We start from the raw sequence: 20,128 nt of genomic DNA, 5'->3' as shown, positions 1-20,128 counted from the left end.
ACAGAGTTCACTTACAGTCTGTTCAGAGAGGCTCAGACGGAGAATATCCAGGTATCTTTAGCACTGATTAATGTTACATGCAATAACGTAAATTCTGCCACTCAGCCTGTCTCTTTATTATATCTTGCTTTTATTTTTTACCACTCACAGTCATCACTCAGGTGCAATATCAGTACTGTTAAACTGTGCGATATTTTTAATTTCATCAGTCAATAATGTGAAATCAGCCATTCAGTCTGTCTCTTTATTACATTCTGCTTCTTTCTGATGCTTCCTTATTGCATTGCTTTGTGTTTTACACTATTTGCTCATTATGTTGCTCTTTGTTTTTGTACAGTTTACTTATTCTAAATACTTATATATTGCTTTGTATTGCTTTGTACTTTGCAAATTTCCCCACTGTGAGACGACTAAAAGATAATTTTATCTCATCTTACATTTTCAAACTGTAATTGGTCATCATTAGCTATTACTTTGGCAGACTTGTTGTTTGCCTCATACATCACGGCACACTGCTCTTCCCTAAATGAAAGTACATCAGACACTTTTAATATTAAAACGTATTGTATCAGTATCAATATGCGCATGTATCAGACCCAAACCAAATTTTGTGGTGTCCCCCATCCCTGTGAATAAGGTTTAATTTGGAAAATTTGTTTTCCTTTGTCAAATGCAAGGCTGGGTACTCATACAAGGTGGAGTATCACTTTGTTCCACTTACAAATGAAAAGTTGGGTTAAGGGTTGAATTCATAAACTCAGTTTAATGCACTCGAGTTTACTAATACAGCCCTGTGTGGCCTGGTATGACCTGTAGCCTATGGTGACTGATTTCTAGCTGACGCTAACAAACTTAGGAAAGATTTTTGTGTGACTGACGTTACTGAGTCTGACTGTTTTCTGCATGTATTTCTATTCCACTGGCTTTCAGTCAGGTCGTCCGAAGCAACTAGCTTAATTGAAACCTGGGAAAGAAATCTAAATTGCAGTCATCCTGAAATTGCTTCTTGTGGTCACAGTGGCCACTGTTGAGTAAAAGTTACATTGGCCCTTTTTAGATAGGAATTGTGCAAATTTGCAGGAAAGCCCAATCAGCCTTTTTTTTTAAGCATTTTTTTTGCAGCAAAATGCCACCTACCTACTTTTGTTTATACAGAATGTGCCTTTTTCGGGGCAATGGGGGGTGTGAGCAAGAAACAAAATGTGTAGCTCAGTGTGTGGCGTGTGAGGGCAGCCGCGGCTAGTCAGGCGGCAACAGTCAGGTGGCGATTCTCTCATAAATCGGCCCGTTCTTCACCGTCCCCGTCAACTGACGGTTAATGGCCTCTTCGTTTGTGTGGACAAGGAGGGCGCGCAATTCTTTGTCTCCCCAGTTGCTCAACTTTACAGTGTCTGTCAGGTTTGCGTTTCCCTCTTGCTACTAGCTGCTCACTAATTCCTGCTATCAGCTGTATCCTGTTTATCCACCGCCAGTGGGTCGCACGTGCGGCGTCATCAACAGCTCCTCCCACAAGTCTTCAACAGCCCCTCCCGTTGCGGAGGGCCGCCTCGGTCTGTTTAAACTAGAAGGGTTCCGTCAATATGACTATCCTACGAGGCAGAAAATTGGGCACCTCGGATCAACTCGTCAATCCGGCTCTGTGTGTATAAACGCTCGCAGCTTGCCAGCAAAACGGCCCAACATTCACGGAAAATCTGGAAGTGTAAAAGGGGCTATTGTCTCAATGAGATGGCTGAAGCCAAAGGGCAAGTGCCAAAAACTGCAAAAATGAGTCAAATTCCATAAATGTTAAATAAACAAAAAACAGTTTATGCTATATGGTCACTTCTGGCTCTAATAAAACAAGATTGCGACTGCTGCAATGCCAAACTCAAGGGCCCAGCCCAAATGGCTTCACCACACTTGGTGGACTTTGCGGGTGCGTTCCCGGGAAGTCTGGGAGCGGTTAGGGCTGTCCAAATCCACTTTTCAACGAGTCTACAAGGGGCCTCAAGTTGACTTTCTGCAGACTTCCAGACAGTCCGCTTGGGGTGCAGACTTCAGAAGACCTAACTGATTTAATAACCCACAATTGCAATACAGACGTGACGTTGTGGGTTTTTCATCTGCTGCAAAAAAACCCCAAACTTACTTGTTGCTTGAATTATGTAGGACAGAAATAAACAACCATATCATGATACAGAGATATGTTTCAGTCTAAGCTGTAGAGGGACTGAAAATACATTTTATTATTGTGGCCTACCAGGCTGCGCTGTGTAATAGGCAAAAAGAATGGCTGAAAAACACAAAAGAAGGTTTCTGATGTCAGTAATACCCAATTTATTGAGTTATGGTCCTGTCCTTATTTACAAACATCTCTGTTTTTGAACACGTGTAGCCTGTATGTTATATAGAGATGTATTAGTAGCCTTCATTTTTGTTAGTCACAGAAAAAGGCTATTCAGGGGATTTATATCTTGTCATCTGCAGGGACAGATGAGCAGGCACTGTTCATGAACTTATATGACTTATGAGTAAAACAGTCTCAAGGGCTGTCTATCAGCCGCTTGCGATAAATACGGCACACTACGTACAACTGAAGTCCGCGAGGCCTCAGTCCGCAAGTCCTGAGGGTGGACATTTGGATTCAGCCAAGGCTTCAGAACAGGAGTGGCTACTTCCATTATTTTTATACAGTCTAGGAATTTAATATGTTCCCTAAGAATTACACAAAATGAAATGAATTTGTTAGGGGAAAGACATTAGGAAAAATAGTTTCATATTAGACACAACTGAATCCATTCAGGTTGAGAACAAAATCCTGGGATAGACCAGTAGAAATCTGCTATTGTTCATCTTATTCATCATTACACTGGTCCTGCCTGTCTGTCTGCCTGTCTGTCTGCCTGTCTTCCCTCTCTCGCACACTAACACCCAGCCAGTTTCTCCCACTGCTAAACAGGCCACTCTGATTTATTTCCACAATGCCTCACATCCACACACACCCACACACACACACACACGCCCCTTTTGTAGTTCTCCCTTGATAAGATTGCCTTAATCCCTTAGGGGCAGAAAATAGTGGGGAACTCCTTGTCTTGCCAGCCTGCCAGCGGCCAACCAGACAGTGCACTCAGTTAATAATAGCCAGCCATCTTTGTTTAGGGCCTTGTTCCCAGACGTCCAAGTCCCACTAATTGGCCAATTTCCAGTTCTAGGACCGATACCTCCATGATGATGGTGATTTAAATAGAGCATGCAGGTAGGGCTGCTCACACATTCACCATTAGCATTATGGCTCTGAACACTGCCAGTGGCGGGAACTATTTGGGTACTTCCTCCTCCTCCTCCGTACCAACAGGGATAGAACAGGGTTGACACCAGTGCAAGGTTGGGTGTCATGTTAGGTGAGAAAACCTAAGGTGTCCCGTTGCTCAAGTTGGGATTTAAATACAGATTGGAGTAATGGATCTATTAAGTGAATTCTGAAGTGATCCTTATGAGGCACCAGAGTATCTCTAAGGTATCACCCTGTGTTTAGTGTCGTGTGTGGAGACAAGGGGACAAATGAGGTGTTGGTGCCACTCTTGTTTGGAGGGACTCGGGGACCCTAAGACAGCTGTTAGTCTCCTGGTGCACCCAACCTGCCGTTTGACCTGACAACAGTCGCACTCTCTCCTGTGTTACCCGTTATAAAATGATCAGCGTTGGGATTTGCGGGTTAAGGACGCTTAGAGCAGGGGTTTTAATGTCATGACGTCACATTAATTAGCGGCCACTTTGATCCTTTCAGCCTCTAAGCCGCACTCTGTCCTATTCTGACTGTCGGCGGACACGGCATGTGTCAGTGACTCCCTCGGGGACCGCGGAGGAGAATGCGCCTGATGCACCCAGCCCTGTAGGCCACAGCACAAGCTCCCCTCTCCACAGCACCCTACAGGTGATGCTTCAGTGACAAGAGGACGGGAACACAGCAGCACTCGAGTTCAAAATGGCAGACAAGGATAGCGTGGAGAAATACCTGGAGAACAACCCGCAGTTCGCCAAAGAGTACTTTGATAAGAAGCTGCGCGCGGAGGCCCTGTCCGCCGCCTTCTCCGCACCTCTGGACGTCAAAGACACCGCTTCCTTCAAGGATGTAAACTCCGTCCAAGAGGCCGCCATCATCTTCGAGCTGGTCCAGGAGATGCAGAAACAGGAGGAGATGGACCAGTCCATTCACAAGGTGTTGCAGAGAGTGGCTCTCATCATACAGGCTGACAGGCTCAGCCTTTACATGTGCCGCGCGAGAAACGGAATACCTGAGCTCGCCACCTGCCTCTTTGACGTCACGCCCACATCCAAATATGAGTTAAACAGGGTCCACCCGCAGGCTGAGATCGTCTTCCCTCTCGATATGGGTATCGTGGGTTTCACCGCGACCTCCAAAAAGTCACAAAGTGTTGCTGACGTCTCACAGGTGAGTTCAAGTGAGGTGCTCGCGCTCTGTAGTGCGCGCGCTGTCCGAGAAAGTTGTGTGCGCGTGACTCCGAAACTGTCAAAAATCATATGGCGATGTTCCCTTCTTTCCACAATGTTACTATTAGTAGTAATAGTAAATAGTTAAAGTCACTTTAAATGGTTATGAAAACAGTAATAGGAACAATAAAAGCACGAGTAATAATAACTGTAATAATACATTTATTGGTATAGCGGTTTAAAATTCACTCAAAGTCACTTTACACGGTAATGACAACAATAAAAACATTGCTTTTAATATTTTAGGAGCAATGGTATATATTCAAAGTCACTTTAAATGGTAATAAAACAGTAATAGAAACAATAAAAGCATGAGTGATAATATTAGTAATGAAACATTTATTTGCATAGCGCTTTAAAATGCACTTCAAGACACTTTACATAGTTATAAATACAGTAAAAACATTGGTATTGATAGTAGTAGCAGTAATAATACATTTATTTGTATAGCACTTTAAAATGTACTCAAATGCACTTTACATGCTAATAAAAACAGCAATAGACTTTAAAAAAGAAGACGGGTATAACAGATCATAGATATTTAAAAAAAATATGAGTGAAAATTGCCTCTAAAATCTTTGTGTCTTTAAATGTTACGTTAAATATTAAATGTGAATTTGTTAACTGAGGGTCATTGGCTAGAGTGTAGGCTACAAAAATTGTTCCGAAGACCATTTATTTCTAAAATAAACAGGTGCAAATAATAAATAGTAATAAATGAATAATATATTTAATTGTATAGTGTTTTTAAATTTGCTCAGAGTCACTTTACATGGCAATACAAACAGTAATAGAAATAATAAAAGCACTACCAGTATAAGAACAACAATGAGACGGAAGAAGGAATGGGTCGTAGATATAAATTATCAGTAATAAATACCTCTAAAAACTTTGTGGGTCTTAAAAGAAACTGTTGTGCATTTGACTTTGTCAGCTGAAGGTCATTGGCTGGAGTGTAGGCTACAAAAATTCTCTCTAAGACCATTTATTTCTAAATGTGCAAGTAATAAATAGTAATTAATTAATAATAAATGTATTTGTACAGCACTTTAAAATGTGCTCAAAGTCATTTTACATGTTAATAAAAACAGTAAAACAATGACATTATAAAACAACAATGAAAAGGAAGGGGGGTCTAATAGATCATAGATATAGAAATAAATAAATTAGGTGAAAATTGCCTCTAAAATCTTTCTGGGTCTTAAAAGAAACTGTTATACACTTGAATTTGCTAGCTGAAGGTCATTGGCTGGAGTGACGGCTACAAAAACTGCCTCTAAATTTGCAAAGCATCAGATTAATAAATTACCACCACACTTGTTTCTGTTCATTGTGGACCTGCTAGAATTGACATATTTTTTATTTTGGCCTACCTAGCATGATGAGGTCCTTAACGATCAGTGAGATTAAATAGCTTTAAAAGTATTAGTGTTTAGTATTACACAACTCTGATGTCAAAATTACTGATAAAACATATGGTTTTATTTTGAATTATATGATTTTATGTATATTTTATAGCATATTTTTATTCTAAGCATAAGTTTTTGCAAGATTTTGAAAACTGCAGATGTTAGAATTATGTTTTAGGATTATTGTTAATATGTCTGTGTCTTCCAGTATATGATACACTGACCCATTTTCTATCTGTTAACAAATGTGAATGCATGAATGCCTCTTGCTGCCAAGTGTAGCCAGTAATAGAACATTGATTACTGAGTACTTAAAAGTGAGATCAAAGAGCATGCTGGGATCTATTTGAAAAAAGCAAGTGTTAGATACATTATGAATGTGAATCTTTCAATCCGACAGGCAATGAAAGCAACAACAAACTGAACAGAGTGATGTTGTATGTTAGTGATGTCATTTTATGTCCACCCTTTGGATTCAGCCGAACCTGATACCAAGTTTTTCCTTTCCTCCTGATACAGAATCAAAAGTTCTCTGACTTTGTGGACAAACAGACTGGATACAAGACTAAAAACATGCTCACTTTCCCTCTGATGGCTGATAAAGAGTGCCTTGGAGTCGTCATGGCACTCAACAAAATAGGAGCTGATAAGTTCTCCCCAGAGGATGAGGCGGTAAGAATACACACCTTAAACATGTACGTCCACCTGTAGTCAGAAGGATTTGCTGACTGAGCTGGAACAAGGTTTTGTTTTGGATGCATGGCTGCCACTTGGATGTGTCAGGTGTCATTATTAGGCCCTCTTTATCTTAAGAAGTAGCAGCTACTATACACCCGGTGTTACAGGAATTATCTTTTCATTATATCCACAGTTGCTTGCCTCCTACTTTAAAAAACTCTGCACTCTTTGCAGCTATATAAAGATTATTGCTGTAATTCAATCTCACCAGTATGTAAAACACTCCAATTATGTCAGCAGGAGCCAATCAGACCTGCCTGAATTGATTTGGCTGCGTTCTGACTCGCAAAAAAAGACGTAACGATTTAACTGGGAATAAGTTATTTCCTAGCGTATATAAAAGAGCACTGCTGCGTCTTATCATTCAGGAGCCGTAAACTCACACTGAGGTACAATTCCACAAAGAATGAAGTGGGTCAGAGGGAAATTATGTTTTCGTAGACTCTTAAGGTCACAGTGTTAAGTCACAGGAGCTGAAAAGGAGAGTAAAGAGCTCTAAGGAGGGGCGGGGTAGATGGTTTAACTGCTAAGATGCATTATAGCGTCTGATATCTCTCTTTGTCTTTGCATATAATCTCTACTGGGAAAAAACTTCAAAATACAAACTTCAATATTTAAGAAAAACACACTCATATTTACTGCATCAAGCATCAAAGGGTTTGTTAATCACAAGTGTAATGGGATTTTATCAGCCTGCAAAGACCTGTGAAATGCTTTTTGTGTAAATCTATGTACAAAATATTTGCACAAAGATTAGTCAAACTTATAAGACCTTAAGAAGTTTGCGAGAAAGAGTTGTGTTCAAGTCTGTTGTGTTTACTGATCTGTCATAGTACGAGGAGACACGCTCCATATGCTCGCCATACACAGATCGCTTTATGTTACGAATCACAACTTTGCTGGTGATGTCTGCTTCAGTCTTAAATCTGCTGTTGTGTATTGATGAAACCTCTAATCTCATTTGGTCCTTAGTTCTTCCACAAGTACATGAACTTTGCCCAAGTCATCACCATGCAGCATTACACAACCTACATGTATAACGTGGAGTCCAGAAGGAGTCAGGTAAACTGAACGCCTCATCATGTTGCACTGACGAACACTGTGTCCCCCGTTGGTGTTGGCATGGTACAATATGCCAAAGCTAAACATCCATTGGCGTTACCCTCGTAGGTGCTGCTCTGGTCCGCCAGCAAAGTGTTTGAAGAGTTGACAGACATTGAGCGACAGTTCCACAAAGCGCTCTACACTGTAAGGACCTATCTACAGTGCGAACGATACTCAGTGGGCCTGCTGGACATGACCAAAGAGAAGGTTGGTGTTGCAGAATAGATTCAGTTTTACACACAGGATTGAACAGAGAGCATTCACAGATAAATAACTTCAAACTATTAATCGTGTGTTTTTCACCCTGCAGGAATTCTATGATGAATGGCCGGTGAAACTGGGAGATGTGGAACCTTATAAAGGACCGAAAACGCCAGATGGCAGGGTAACAAACTCATCCTTCTTGTTAATTCTGGGTTTTTTTTTGTGGTGTGCGGCGCTTAAAATCCCACTCGCTTTGACTTTTTCATTGTCCAATGAAGTTTGAAGATGAATCAATAATTGCTAACAGGGTTCTTCTTTTTCTACAGGAAGTAAACTTTTACAAGATCATTGACTACCTCCTGGAAGGCAAAGAAGAAATCAAAGTCATACCGTGAGCAGCAGCAGCTACAAACTAACACAATACATCTGAAAATACAGCATCAAAAACCAGAACAATTTTTGCCCTCAAATTAACAAAAAAATCAAGCACATGAAAAATACATGAAGCAATTATGCTTGCCCACATACAGCTCTGATAAGTGTTATTATTTGGGCACCATTAAATCTGCTTCTCAGAGAAAAGCGAGCTCGTTCCAGGTCTCACAACTCTTTATGTTTCTCTCTTTTACAGCGGTCCCCCTGCAGATCACTGGGCTCTAGTTAGCGGCCTACCAACCTACGTTGCAGAGAATGGCTTTGTAAGTTTCTCACTGCGGTTGGCAGTTCATTTAGAGAATCGCTTGAGTTAGAAAAGCTTGAAAATACAGGAGAGCTGAGTCATGGAATAGGCACAGAGACATGTCAATATCTAATGTGGTAACATGAGTGTAGTGAAACAAAGGCAAAAGAGCACATCACACTTATCAGTTGGAATACTGTACATGAAGTGAATTAGTGCAGTTACGTGTCAATTTATAGCACTGAACACAGTAGTCAACACAGTTTTGATTCACAATTTGCATTTAATAAACTCCAGTTAGCAGCTACAGTTGTAAAGAGTCGGTCATATTGCAACAAACATGCTAAAATGCCATGAAGTGAAGTAAACAAGACTTAACAGACAAATATTTTATTATTATTTAGATAAAGGTTGCTGCAAAGATTGATCAGAAATAGCAGCTGTGAGTAAAACTGTACTGAATACTCGTAGCAAAGCGCTGGACTTTTTATGTATCTGCCTGCAGATTTGCAACATGATGAACGTGGCTGCAGATGACTACTTCACTTTTCAGGTGAGGAGACTTTAACCGTCCATCCACATACATGCAATACACACCACTATTGGTTTTGGTATACACACATTAAGGCCTTTCTTGGCCTTGTGATTTATCAGCCTTCCCCCCCAACCACCAAACAAGGTATTTGTATTGATAATTTCGTAAGATGCGCAACGCATCAACAAACAAACATTGAACCAACAAGGACAGAAAAACAACCCCACCCACCCACCAACCCGAGAACAAACAGAGAAAGCCAGACCAGCGAAAGGAAATCCAAAAGACAAGAACGAAAAAAAAAATAGATAAATAAGTAAATGAAAACAAAATTTTAAAAATATATTTTTAAAAAAATATATACTTATGAAAATAAAACAATTAAAAAAGAAAAACAATATATAAGAACATTTTAAATATATAAATAAATATATATAAATATAAAACAATTAAAAAAGGGAAAAAAAATAAACAAACAAATTTAATTGCATCCAATGGATGGAATAACTAATTGATTCCTATTATTCTAGTAGGCTACCAAAAGTTTAATTTGAGTTAAATTTGAATAAAAACAATACCTATGTCCATATATCAATACAATATCACTATGCAAAATATTGTGATACTATGCTGTATGGATGTTTTCCCCTCACCCCTACTTTCCTGTGTAATATGCAGATTGTACGTTGTACTGTTTTGATGCCCGTCTTCAGGAAGAATGGTTTGAAACCGAATCTGAATATTTTTATTTCAATGCCTTTCAGAAAGAGGCTGTGGACGAGACAGGTTTTGTCATCAAGAACGTTTTGTCGCTGCCCATCGTCAACAAGAAGGAAGAAATTGTGGGCATCGCCACTTTCTTCAACAGGAAAGACGGCAAGCCATTTGATGAGCATGATGAACAGATCACCGAGGTCAGCACCATGCAGTCTCTCTTCTTTATTCCCTGTCGCCGGCACACCTGGTTTGAAACACTGGGATGTTTCTTTTCTCTAACTTCCTGTCGCTCCCATTTTATTGTGCCAGGCCCTGACGCAGTTCTTGGGTTGGTCCGTGTTGAACTGCGACACCTACGACAAGTTGAACCGTATGGAGTACAGGAAAGACATCGCCCAGGAGATGCTGATGTGCCAGACCAAGTGCACCAAAGATGAGCTGCAGGCCATTCTGGTGAGTATCAACCTGATGCACCTACCTCTGATCTCTAAGCATTTGATGAAGAGGCCACTCGAGCAGGGATTAAAAGTAGTCAAAGGTTAATGCGCCGTGAACAGCTTTTTGAGGAGCAGTCCTCCATTAGCAGCTATTAGAGGTCCTAATAAAAGATCTAGTGGAGACAGTGACACAACAGTTGCTGCACTGATTGGAGCACTTGTCTCAAGTGTTTGAATACATGATATCATTACGTTTTCTGCGTTTTGTTGCCAGTCCATAAATTCAGGCTGTATATTTCTGAAGTGATGGCAGCATGTTCACAGCGGGTTGAGTGTGAATGCCATTTTAAATCACTGCTCTCTCCTTTCTAACCAGAACACCAAGGAGAAGTTTGATGCAGAACCTGAAGACTGCGACCAGAAAGAGATGTACAAACTGTTGGTATGTTTGAACCTTTGGGACAAAGATTATCACATTATCAAAGACACATAAGTGCATGAGTGAAATAATGCATAGGATTGAGGGATTGGACTTTAGAAAGCTTCACTTCTTTTCAATCAAAATTCATTGGAAATCATGTGTACGATTTATGGATGTCTTCTGAGTGAACTGTGTTGTGTTTTGGTTCAGAGAGCAACCTGCCCGGCAGCTGACAATGTCAACGGAGAGAATCTGTACCTGTTCTCCTTCAGCGACTTCCCTGTCACCGAGTTCGACCTCATCAAAGCTGGAATTCGCATGTTCTTTGAGCTCGGAGTCGTTGAGAAGTTTAAAGTTCCCGCAGACGTGAGTAACGTAGTCAGACACTTCGGTTTGACCGCACTAACAGGATACTATTCAAGGGTTTCAGGTGGTCCCGATGGTCACTAGTATCTGGATGTAATGATGTAATTGTGCATAGGGCTCATTATTTTTCTTTTGTTCCCATGATCATGTTGTCCGTTCTGTATATCCAGACGCTGACCAGGTGGATGTACACAGTGAAGAAGGGTTACCGTGCCATCACCTACCACAACTGGAGGCACGGCTTCAACGTAGGCCACACCATGTTCTGCCTGCTGCAGGTAACAACCGCACACATGCATCTACAGTAAACCCTAAACTAGGGTTACTCAGCTTACTTTGCCCAGGGGCCACTTCTGCAAAATTACAGGAAGCCAGAGGCCAGTCGCAGCAGCCACCCAGCACCCTATTGTGGGCCAGAATTAGTGTATCATTGCCCTAAACCCAAAGCTTAATAACAGGAATATCCTCTAAGCTGTTGTAGTTCAATCTCTTCTTTTCTACAACCACATTCTTGTAGACAGCAGGCGATGCTAATAACTTCTATGCTGCAGCTCACTGCACAATATTTAACACAATACACGTGGTGACAGTTTAACAGGCCGCTATGTTTTAGAAGAATGTGTGAACCACCTATATCAGCTCACAACATGTTTTATTTCATCATAAATCTAGATGGGAATTGCTGCAGCACAGGTACATTAGGTGTTTATAATGCCGTGAGAGCATCAGTATTGACGGTGCCCAATATTCTGCAGTTTCTGGATTTAAATGCTCCAGAAATTTTATTACGTTCTGAACAGGTCATGCTTTTGTATAGGTGATTACAATCTATACCACTCACCCCAACACCTGCGTGTAATAATTCATGATTTGTGCCTTCCGCCTCACAGACAGGGAAGCTGAGGAAGTACTACTCTGATCTAGATGCCTTTGCCATGGTGGCTGCTGCTTTCTGCCACGATATCGACCACAGAGGAACCAACAACCTCTACCAGACAAAGTAGGTCAAAACATTATGTGTGTGAAAGAAAAGTGCGTGCATGTGTGTGTGTGTAACCTGTGTGTAAAGGTATTTCCCCCCCCCCCCCCCACCCATCCTTTTCTTTTTTTTTCTGCAGGAGTGCATCCCCTCTGGCTAAACTTCATGGCTCCTCCATCATGGAGAGGCACCATTTGGAGTACAGCAAGACGCTGATGGGCGAGGAGGTACAACACATTACTGGACAATAAATTAATAGCGGACTTAAAGGTTCTGTATCAACATGGTGTGAGACTTTCCCCCAGCTGCCTCTAGCAACCTGTGAGGTAACTTCTATGTAAAGGATTCGGACCGTATTTTCGGGGAACGTCCAAAGGATGCAACATTATGTGCGAGTGTCTTACCTCTCTTCAGTGAGGCAACAGTAGCTAACGTTAGCTAAGAAATGGAGTCTGCTAATGTCAACAAACAACTGGCACTCACACATGCTGTGCTTTCCTTATATACATTTTTCAGCGGCAGCCCGTCAGTAATGAACCTTCATTTAGCACCCAGTAGCAGCTTATATTCAGCCATAGCAAGACCAAGCGTAGGGGGTCTGACCACCGAACCACCCTCTCGACCACCCCTCCCTGCTTGATCAGCATACCTTTCTGTTGCTGCCATTACACGGATACGACCCCGTGTTGCTGTTAGCTACGAGCCTGCTGTGAATCCTGGGGCTCGGCTAACCCTAACCCTAACCACTAAGTCATTATTTTGAGACATAAAAGATGCTAAGTCTTTTTTTTTTTTTTTTTTTTTGAGGTAGTAAGTCATTTGTTGTGATGCCATGTTATTATTTTGAGATTCTAAGTCATTATTTTATGATATTGAGTCATTATTTTGAGGCACTAAGTCATTACTTAGAGATGCTAAGTTATTATTTTGTGATACTAAGTCATGATTTTGTGATACTAAGTCTTGGTTTTTTTGAGGTAATAAGTCATTTTTTTTGAAGTCATAAGTCATTTTTTTGAGGTAATAAGTCATTTGTTGTGACGCCATGTTATTATTTTGAGATTCTAAGTCATTATTTTATGATATTGAGTCATTATTTTGAGGCACTAAGTCATTACTTTGAGATGTCAAGTCATTGTTTTGAGATTCTAAGTCATTATTAAGTCATTTGTTGTGATACCATGTTAATACTTTGAGGTACTAAGTCATTATTTTGAGATTCTAAGTCATTATTTTATGATATTGAGTCATTATTTTGAGATACTAAGTCATTATTTTGAGGTATTCATTATTTTGCAAGACTAACTCATTATTTTGAACCTTTAAATGGAAGAAGTGGCACACACATTTTGACCACTCATTGTCTCTTGCAGAGCCTGAACATCTTCTGCAACCTCCAGAAGCGTCAGTTTGAGCATGTGCAGCACTTGTTTGATGTCTGCATCATCGCCACCGATCTGGCCCTTTACTTCAAGTAGGTTCTCAGAAATACGCTAACTGCTCCCAATTCTACAGCCACAGACTGGCCGATGTTGCTCAGAGGTTTAGCCGCAGCTGATCAATGTTTGTCTGTCTACTGTTGTATTTGTTTAGCTCAGTTGGTCTGACTGACTGTCTGCTATCTCATCACGCAGAAAGAGAACCCTGTTCCAAAACATTGTGAATGCCACAGAGCCGATGACAGTGGAAAAGGAGGCCATTGACTTTGTTTCTAACAACCCCACCAGGAAGGAAATCATCATGTATGTAACCAAAGCTCAAGATCATACAAAAGAAAATTTTGTTTCCTTCTGAGAAGATTTCTCAAACAGCAGACCCATCAGTAGCAGGGTGTCATCTTGTCCTTCCTGACTGTCTGTCTGTCTCTCACCTGCAGGGCCATGATGATGACAGGTTGTGACTTGTCAGCTATCACCAAACCCTGGGAGGTACAGAGCAAGGTGGGTGGCCTTCACAGCCTTCACATGGGCCGATTAAGAAAATGTACAGTCAAGGTTTTTCATGTAGTTTGTTCTACTAAGGCCGACTGATGGAGTTCTACACATCGCTGTTTGATCCTCCCTGCTCTCAGTTTTCGATCAGATTATTCAGCTTGAAATATGTTTGGTTCCAGCTCAACAATGTAATATTTATTGCAACCAAAAAATGAATAGAGTTGCACTTACTTTGCTTTTTTAAAATAATATGATAAGTCATAACAACAAAAACAAACTGGGTTCATGGAAAGGATTGAAAATAACCCGCACAAGATAAAAGAATATGACGTTTTTTTCTGCTACTCATTCGCAATCCTGTCCTCCCTTTGTTTGTCTTTTATTCCCCCGTATCATTCTTTGTTCGTGTTGTCTGTTTCTCTCCAGGTGGCTCTGATGGTCGCTGCTGAATTCTGGGAGCAGGGAGATTTGGAGAGGACTGTTTTGGACCAACAACCAATTGTAAGGGTCATACCCCTCTTGTGCCTTCTCTTGTGGTCTCCTCTTCCTTTCATGTTTTTTTTTTTTTTTAAGGTTTCTCAGGAATTGTTTTTCATCTGAAACTCTCCCCTCTGTCTCCCTCAGCCCATGATGGACAGAAATTGTGCGGAACAGCTACCCAAGATGCAGTGTGGTTTTATCGACTTTGTGTGCGCATTTGTGTACAAGGTAATTCAAAACCTTCACACTGCACAGCAGAGAAGTATAATTATTATACACAATGAAGGGGAGGTGATAGTTTCAAGATAGATCTCAAGGCAGAGATACTAAGTCATTATCTTGTGATACTAAGTCATCATTTTGAGATATTAAGTCTTTATTTCGAGATACAAAGTCATTATTTTGAGGTATTCATTATTTTGAGGGATCATTATTGAGCTGTCATTCTTTGATACTTAGTCATTATTTCGAGATACAAAGTCATTATTTTGAGGCATTTATTCATTATTTTGAGGTATCAATATTGAGGTGTCATTCTGTGATACTTAGTCATTATTTCGAGATACAAAGTCATTATTTTGAGGTACTTAGTCATTATTTCGAGATACTAAGTCATCATTTTGAGGTATGTAGTCATTATTTCAAGATACTAAGTCATTATTTTGAGGTACTTAGTCAATATTTCGAGATACTAAGTCATTATTTTTAAGGTACTTAGTCATTATTTCGAGATACTAAGTCATTATTTTGAGGTACTTAGTTATTATTATTTTGAAATACTAAGTCTTTATTTCGAGATACAAAGTCATTATTTTGAGGTATTTATTCATTATTTTGAGGTATCATTATTGAGGTGTCATTCTGTGATACTTAGTCATTATTTCGAGATACAAAGTCATTATTTTGAGGTACTTAGTCATTATTATTTTGAAATACTAAGTCTTTATTTCGAGATACAAAGTCATTATTTTGAGGTATTTATTTATTATTTTGAGGTATCATTATTGAGGAGTCATTCTGTGATACTTAGTCATTATTTCGAGATATAAAGTCATTATTTTGAGGTATGTAGTCATTATTTCAAGATACTAAGTCATTATTTTGAGGTACTTAGTCAATATTTCGAGATACTAAGTCATTATTTTGAGGTACTTTGTCATTATTATTTTGAAATACTAAGTCTTTATTTCGAGATACAAAGTCATTATTTTGAGGTATTTATTAATTATTTTGAGGTATCATTATTGAGTTGTCATTCTGTGATACTTAGTCATTATTTCGAGATACAAAGTCATTATTTTGAGGTATGTAGTCATTATTTCAACATACTAAGTCATTATTTCGAGGCACTTAGTCAATATTTCGAGATACTAAATCATTATTTTTGAGGTACTTAGTCATTATTTCGAAATACTAAGTCATTATTTTGAGGTACTTAGTCATTATTTCGAGATACTAAGTCATTATTTCGAGGCACTTAGTCAATATTTCGAGATACTAAGTCATTATTTTTGAGGTACTTAGTCATTATTTCGAGATACTAAGTCATTATTTTGAGGTACTTAGTCATTATTATTTTGAAATACTGTCAATATTTCGAGATACTAAGTCATTATTTTGAGGTACTTAGTCATTATTTTGAGGTACTTAGTCATTATTATTTTTGAAATACTAAGTCATTATTTTGAGATACTAAGTCATCATTTCGAGGTGCTAAGTCATTATTTTGAGATACTAAGTCATCATTTTGAGGTGCTTAGTCATTATTTCGAAATACTAAGTCATTATTTTGAGGTACTTAGTCATCATTTTGAGGTGCTTAGTCATTATTTCGAGATACCTAGTCATCATTTTGAGGTACTTAATCATTATTTCGAGATACTAGGTCATTATTGTGAGGTGTTTAGTCATTATTTCGAGATACTTAATCATTATTTCGAGATACTTAGTCATCATTTTGAGGTACTTAGTCATCATTTTGAGGTACTTAATCATTATTTCGAGATACTTAGTCATCATTCTGAGGTGCTTAGTCATTATTTCGAGATACTTAGTCATCTTTTTGAGGTACTTAGTCATTATTTCGAGATACTTAGTCATCTTTTTGAGGTACTTAGTCATTATTTCAAGATATTAAGTCATTATTTTGAGGCATTTATTCATTATTTTGAGGTATCATTATTGAGGTGTCATTCCGTGATACTAAGCCATCATTTCGAGGTACTAAGTCATTATCTTGTGATACTAAGTCATTATTTCGAGATACTAAGTCATGTCGAAATACTAAGTCATTGTTTTGAGGTACTTGGTCATTTTTTCGAGATACTAAGTCATTTTGAAATACTAAGTCATCATTTTAAGATACTAAGTCATTATTTCAAGATACTATGTCAGTATTTTGAGGTATTTATTCATTACTTCAAGATACTTAGTAATTACTTTGAGATACCAAGTCATTTTGTGATACAAAGTTATTGTATCTAGAAAGTTTCTCATTAGACTGACTTGCAGGATTATTCGTTTTCAAATCACACTGGCGAAAATGGGCTTCCATAAATTTTTGATAAGACTCTATCAGAAAGGTGTAAATCCAACTCTGTAGTAAAGGAGCATCCTACAGAGTACAAAACAACCATTGAGTGAAGTCATTTCTCACACAGAGTTGTTATTAGTTTTACAGAGGTTTTGTTGTAGCTTCAGCCACTATAGGTTAGATCCCAGGATGGAAAGAGATGAACCTGTTCAACCCATCTGGCCCCGACAGGAATGTCAACTAGCTGTCTGTCACTGTGGTATTTGGACAGGAACACACACATCCATATAAATAAATGAATATGTGTCGGCCCGCCCTGTGGACGTCTGGTCTAAGAGGCACATGTATTTGCAGCACTTAACTGTTTCCCTCCTGTAAGGTCTACTCCCTTTGTGCATCCCATAGTGTGAATTAATATACTTACATCCAGTGTATTTTCTTTCATTTATCAGGAGTTCTCCAGGTTCCACAAAGAGATCCAGCCCATGTTTGATGGTCTGAACAACAACAGGGCACACTGGAATGAGCTGGCTGAGGTATACAACGCAAAGATGAAGGCTATTGAGGATCAGAAGAAGAAACTGGAAGAAGAGGAAGCCAAGAAAGGTATTAAAAAAAATGAATCGGTGTATATTGATCACCTGATAGATGTGAAATGGTCAGTTATCCTGTATTAATGTATCTTTTACTATCTCTGTGTGTTCATGTAGCTGGTGGAGGCGAAGGAAAGTCAAAGACCTGCACCATCTGCTAAGTTCCTCCGGTGCTTGGATCTGGACTGATGCAGTCTGGTTAGGACTAATCTAGGCTATGCCAGCCTATTCTGGTCTGACAGCTAGTCTAGCTGGGGCTTGACTAGACCAGCTTGGTCTCTTCTGATCTACACCAGCGTAGTTCTCTCTGGTTAGGTTGCAGTCCGCTCTGGTGCAGTCCAGCCGAGCCCCGTTTGGTCTGGTCCAGTCCAGTCTAGCCTACTTTAGTCTAGTGTAGTCAGGCCTGGTCTGTGGTCCAGTCTGCCGAACTATCCTCCGAGGAGGGAAGAGTCAGGAACATCACCAGGAAGCAATGTTGGGACTCTGCCTGCAAGAGAAGCCTGTTTGACTCGGAAGATGTGGTGCATCTGAAATGTCTTCCTTCCTCTGCTTCGACGATACACAGCCATGAACTTTTGAAAAATATATACATGGACAACGTATGTTTCCCTTTATCATAGCAATAATCGACACATTCCTGGTATGCGTGGTTTAAAACCATGGTTGGATAAGATGTAAGCAAACACTCCAAGTCAAACTCTTTAGTATAAAATGCGTAGCTAGGGGACAACATGTGCTGCATGTGGGGTGTATACATGCCAAAGCAAGAGTTCTCACTGTGTTGTTCCCATTGGTAGTCAGTTACCACACTGCGTAGCAGTACTGTAGGTTGCACAATGCACTTAGAGTCGATAACCACGTAACTTTATTCCACTTTAACTGCTTTCGGTTAACAGTTGAAGTAGCATGAGTTGTGGCATCAATTCAACACAAGAGCAGGAATATGCACATGAATGATGTGTTAACGCTGTATGACAAACCTCGACGCTCAAATACAGCAAGCGACAATCAAACAAGGGCTGATGTTCTCTTACCTCAAAAAGGCGCTGATGAGTTGTGTAAGGGTGTATTTATTTTAATATGCAATCTATCTATATACGTATATGTTTCTGTCTGACAATTTTGTACTTGAACTGTCATCACGGACGGTGAGGTTGCGGCGCGCTTTGAGAGGGCGTTGTGAGCAAATGTAGGCTACAAGTCACATTCAAGCATCTAGAACATGTATGTGTGTAACTTTATTGTCAGCTTTGGAAACAAACACCTGTAAGCTGTTATCTTTATGCCCAACGACCTGGATTGAAACAGGCATATTTACACCAGTGTTTAGAGCAAATTGCAATTCCAACAACTCAAAAAAAAAAAAAAGCTAAAACCTGCATGATTTCACTTGTACATAGTTTATTATATAGAAAATGTAAAATGTAAATTGTGTAAACTTAACTGAAGCGTAAAACTGATTTGAAGGATGTTCAGGAAAGGCAACCTTAAGAGTCGCAGTCAGTCAAAGCGGGTACAGAAGATCTACCTCTCCTGTAAGAAGATTGGATGGGATTTGATTTGATTGCCAGCCAGCATTTGAGATCCACACAGCTTTAGACTTTAAATACCCTTCTTACAGAGGAGGCAAAGCAGGCTACCAAAGCCTTGTATGTATGTGCAAAGGACTTGTGTTTAAAATGTGGCAGATGCAGCTATATAGCATCATCGATTGTGCGCCGGTTCGGGCCAAAGTCCAAAGTGATGCAACAGCGTGATGAATCACGCAGCAGCTGCGGTTTGATGTCGAGTCAGTGTGAATCTCCGTGTAAACCTGAGTTCAGCTTGATCTGATCAGGCATCTGAGTTGACAGTCCCCCCCCCCCCCCCCCCCCGGTGCACCTTCTGAAACACTTTTAGCAACGTCTCTCCTGGGGGCAAAGGCAAGCTGTGGCTCTCTACTTCCTGTTGCACAATGTCATCTCCTCTAATCAACGGGGCATCAATCAGAGGCACTTAATCCTATCAGAATGGCTTTGGGACTACCTGGAAACTCCTTTTCTGCTGCTTGAGGTGAAGCGAGGAGCTATTGTGGTCACTGTAGCCAGAACTGTGCAACACAACATTTACTGAAAATGATGTTTTAAATATTTACCCATGAATTTACCTCATTGTTCCTGCTGCACATTTTATATAGATGGTTACACCACCAGTTCTGTCTCCAGTGATTTAAAAAAAAGGCTCCTTGCTTTTCTTTCAAGGATCCTTCATGAGATACCAAATAATGCACTGTATACTTTCTACTTATCCCATCAACTGTCTTCCAGACATTAGAAATCTATCATTTGACGTATGAGATGACCTCTACTGTATGTATGTGTCATGAGATGTAATATGTGTAAGCAAATAAAGGAATTTACGGAAGTGTAAGAATACTGATAATCGCTTTTTCTCAGCGTTAAGAATTGGTGGTGCTTTGTCTCTTATTCACACTTGACTCGTGCACACAAAGGTTAGACGGAG

At 39.8% G+C, this 20,128-nt stretch overlaps 1 protein-coding gene across 1 annotated transcript; it reads left to right on the top strand.

Annotated features, from left to right (window-relative positions):
• The first annotated feature begins 3,804 nt into the window (after window positions 1–3,804).
• Window positions 3,805–20,040, top strand: pde6c (phosphodiesterase 6C, cGMP-specific, cone, alpha prime). Its single transcript, XM_033610922.2, has 22 exons — window positions 3,805–4,438; window positions 6,426–6,578; window positions 7,617–7,706; window positions 7,815–7,955; window positions 8,059–8,133; window positions 8,279–8,343; window positions 8,584–8,650; window positions 9,137–9,184; window positions 9,931–10,080; window positions 10,193–10,336; window positions 10,697–10,762; window positions 10,952–11,107; window positions 11,278–11,385; window positions 11,998–12,107; window positions 12,226–12,313; window positions 13,460–13,560; window positions 13,721–13,828; window positions 13,963–14,026; window positions 14,447–14,521; window positions 14,645–14,728; window positions 17,486–17,639; window positions 17,744–20,040. Exons 1-22 carry the CDS (start codon window positions 3,971–3,973, stop codon window positions 17,785–17,787), a joined length of 2,559 nt encoding a protein of 852 aa, XP_033466813.2. The 5' UTR covers window positions 3,805–3,970; the 3' UTR covers window positions 17,788–20,040.
• Window positions 20,041–20,128: the final 88 nt, after the last annotated feature.

The sequence above is a fragment of the Epinephelus lanceolatus genome, chromosome 21 (genome assembly GCF_041903045.1).
Source record: "Epinephelus lanceolatus isolate andai-2023 chromosome 21, ASM4190304v1, whole genome shotgun sequence".
NCBI lineage: Eukaryota > Metazoa > Chordata > Actinopteri > Perciformes > Serranidae > Epinephelus > Epinephelus lanceolatus.
Note: the sequence above shows the minus strand (reverse complement) of the source record. Positions and strands in the feature narration are given on the sequence as shown.

Excerpts from the sequence above, each read along its gene's own strand:
- pde6c (XM_033610922.2), top strand. The coding sequence starts at position 3,971 with ATGGCAGACAAGGATAGCGTGGAGAAATACCTGGAGAACAACCCGCAG. Across the intron at positions 8,651-9,136 it reads ACGTTGCAGAGAATGGCTTT|ATTTGCAACATGATGAACGT; the intron begins GTAAGTTTCTCA and ends ATCTGCCTGCAG. Across the intron at positions 13,829-13,962 it reads ACCAGGAAGGAAATCATCAT|GGCCATGATGATGACAGGTT; the intron begins GTATGTAACCAA and ends TCTCACCTGCAG.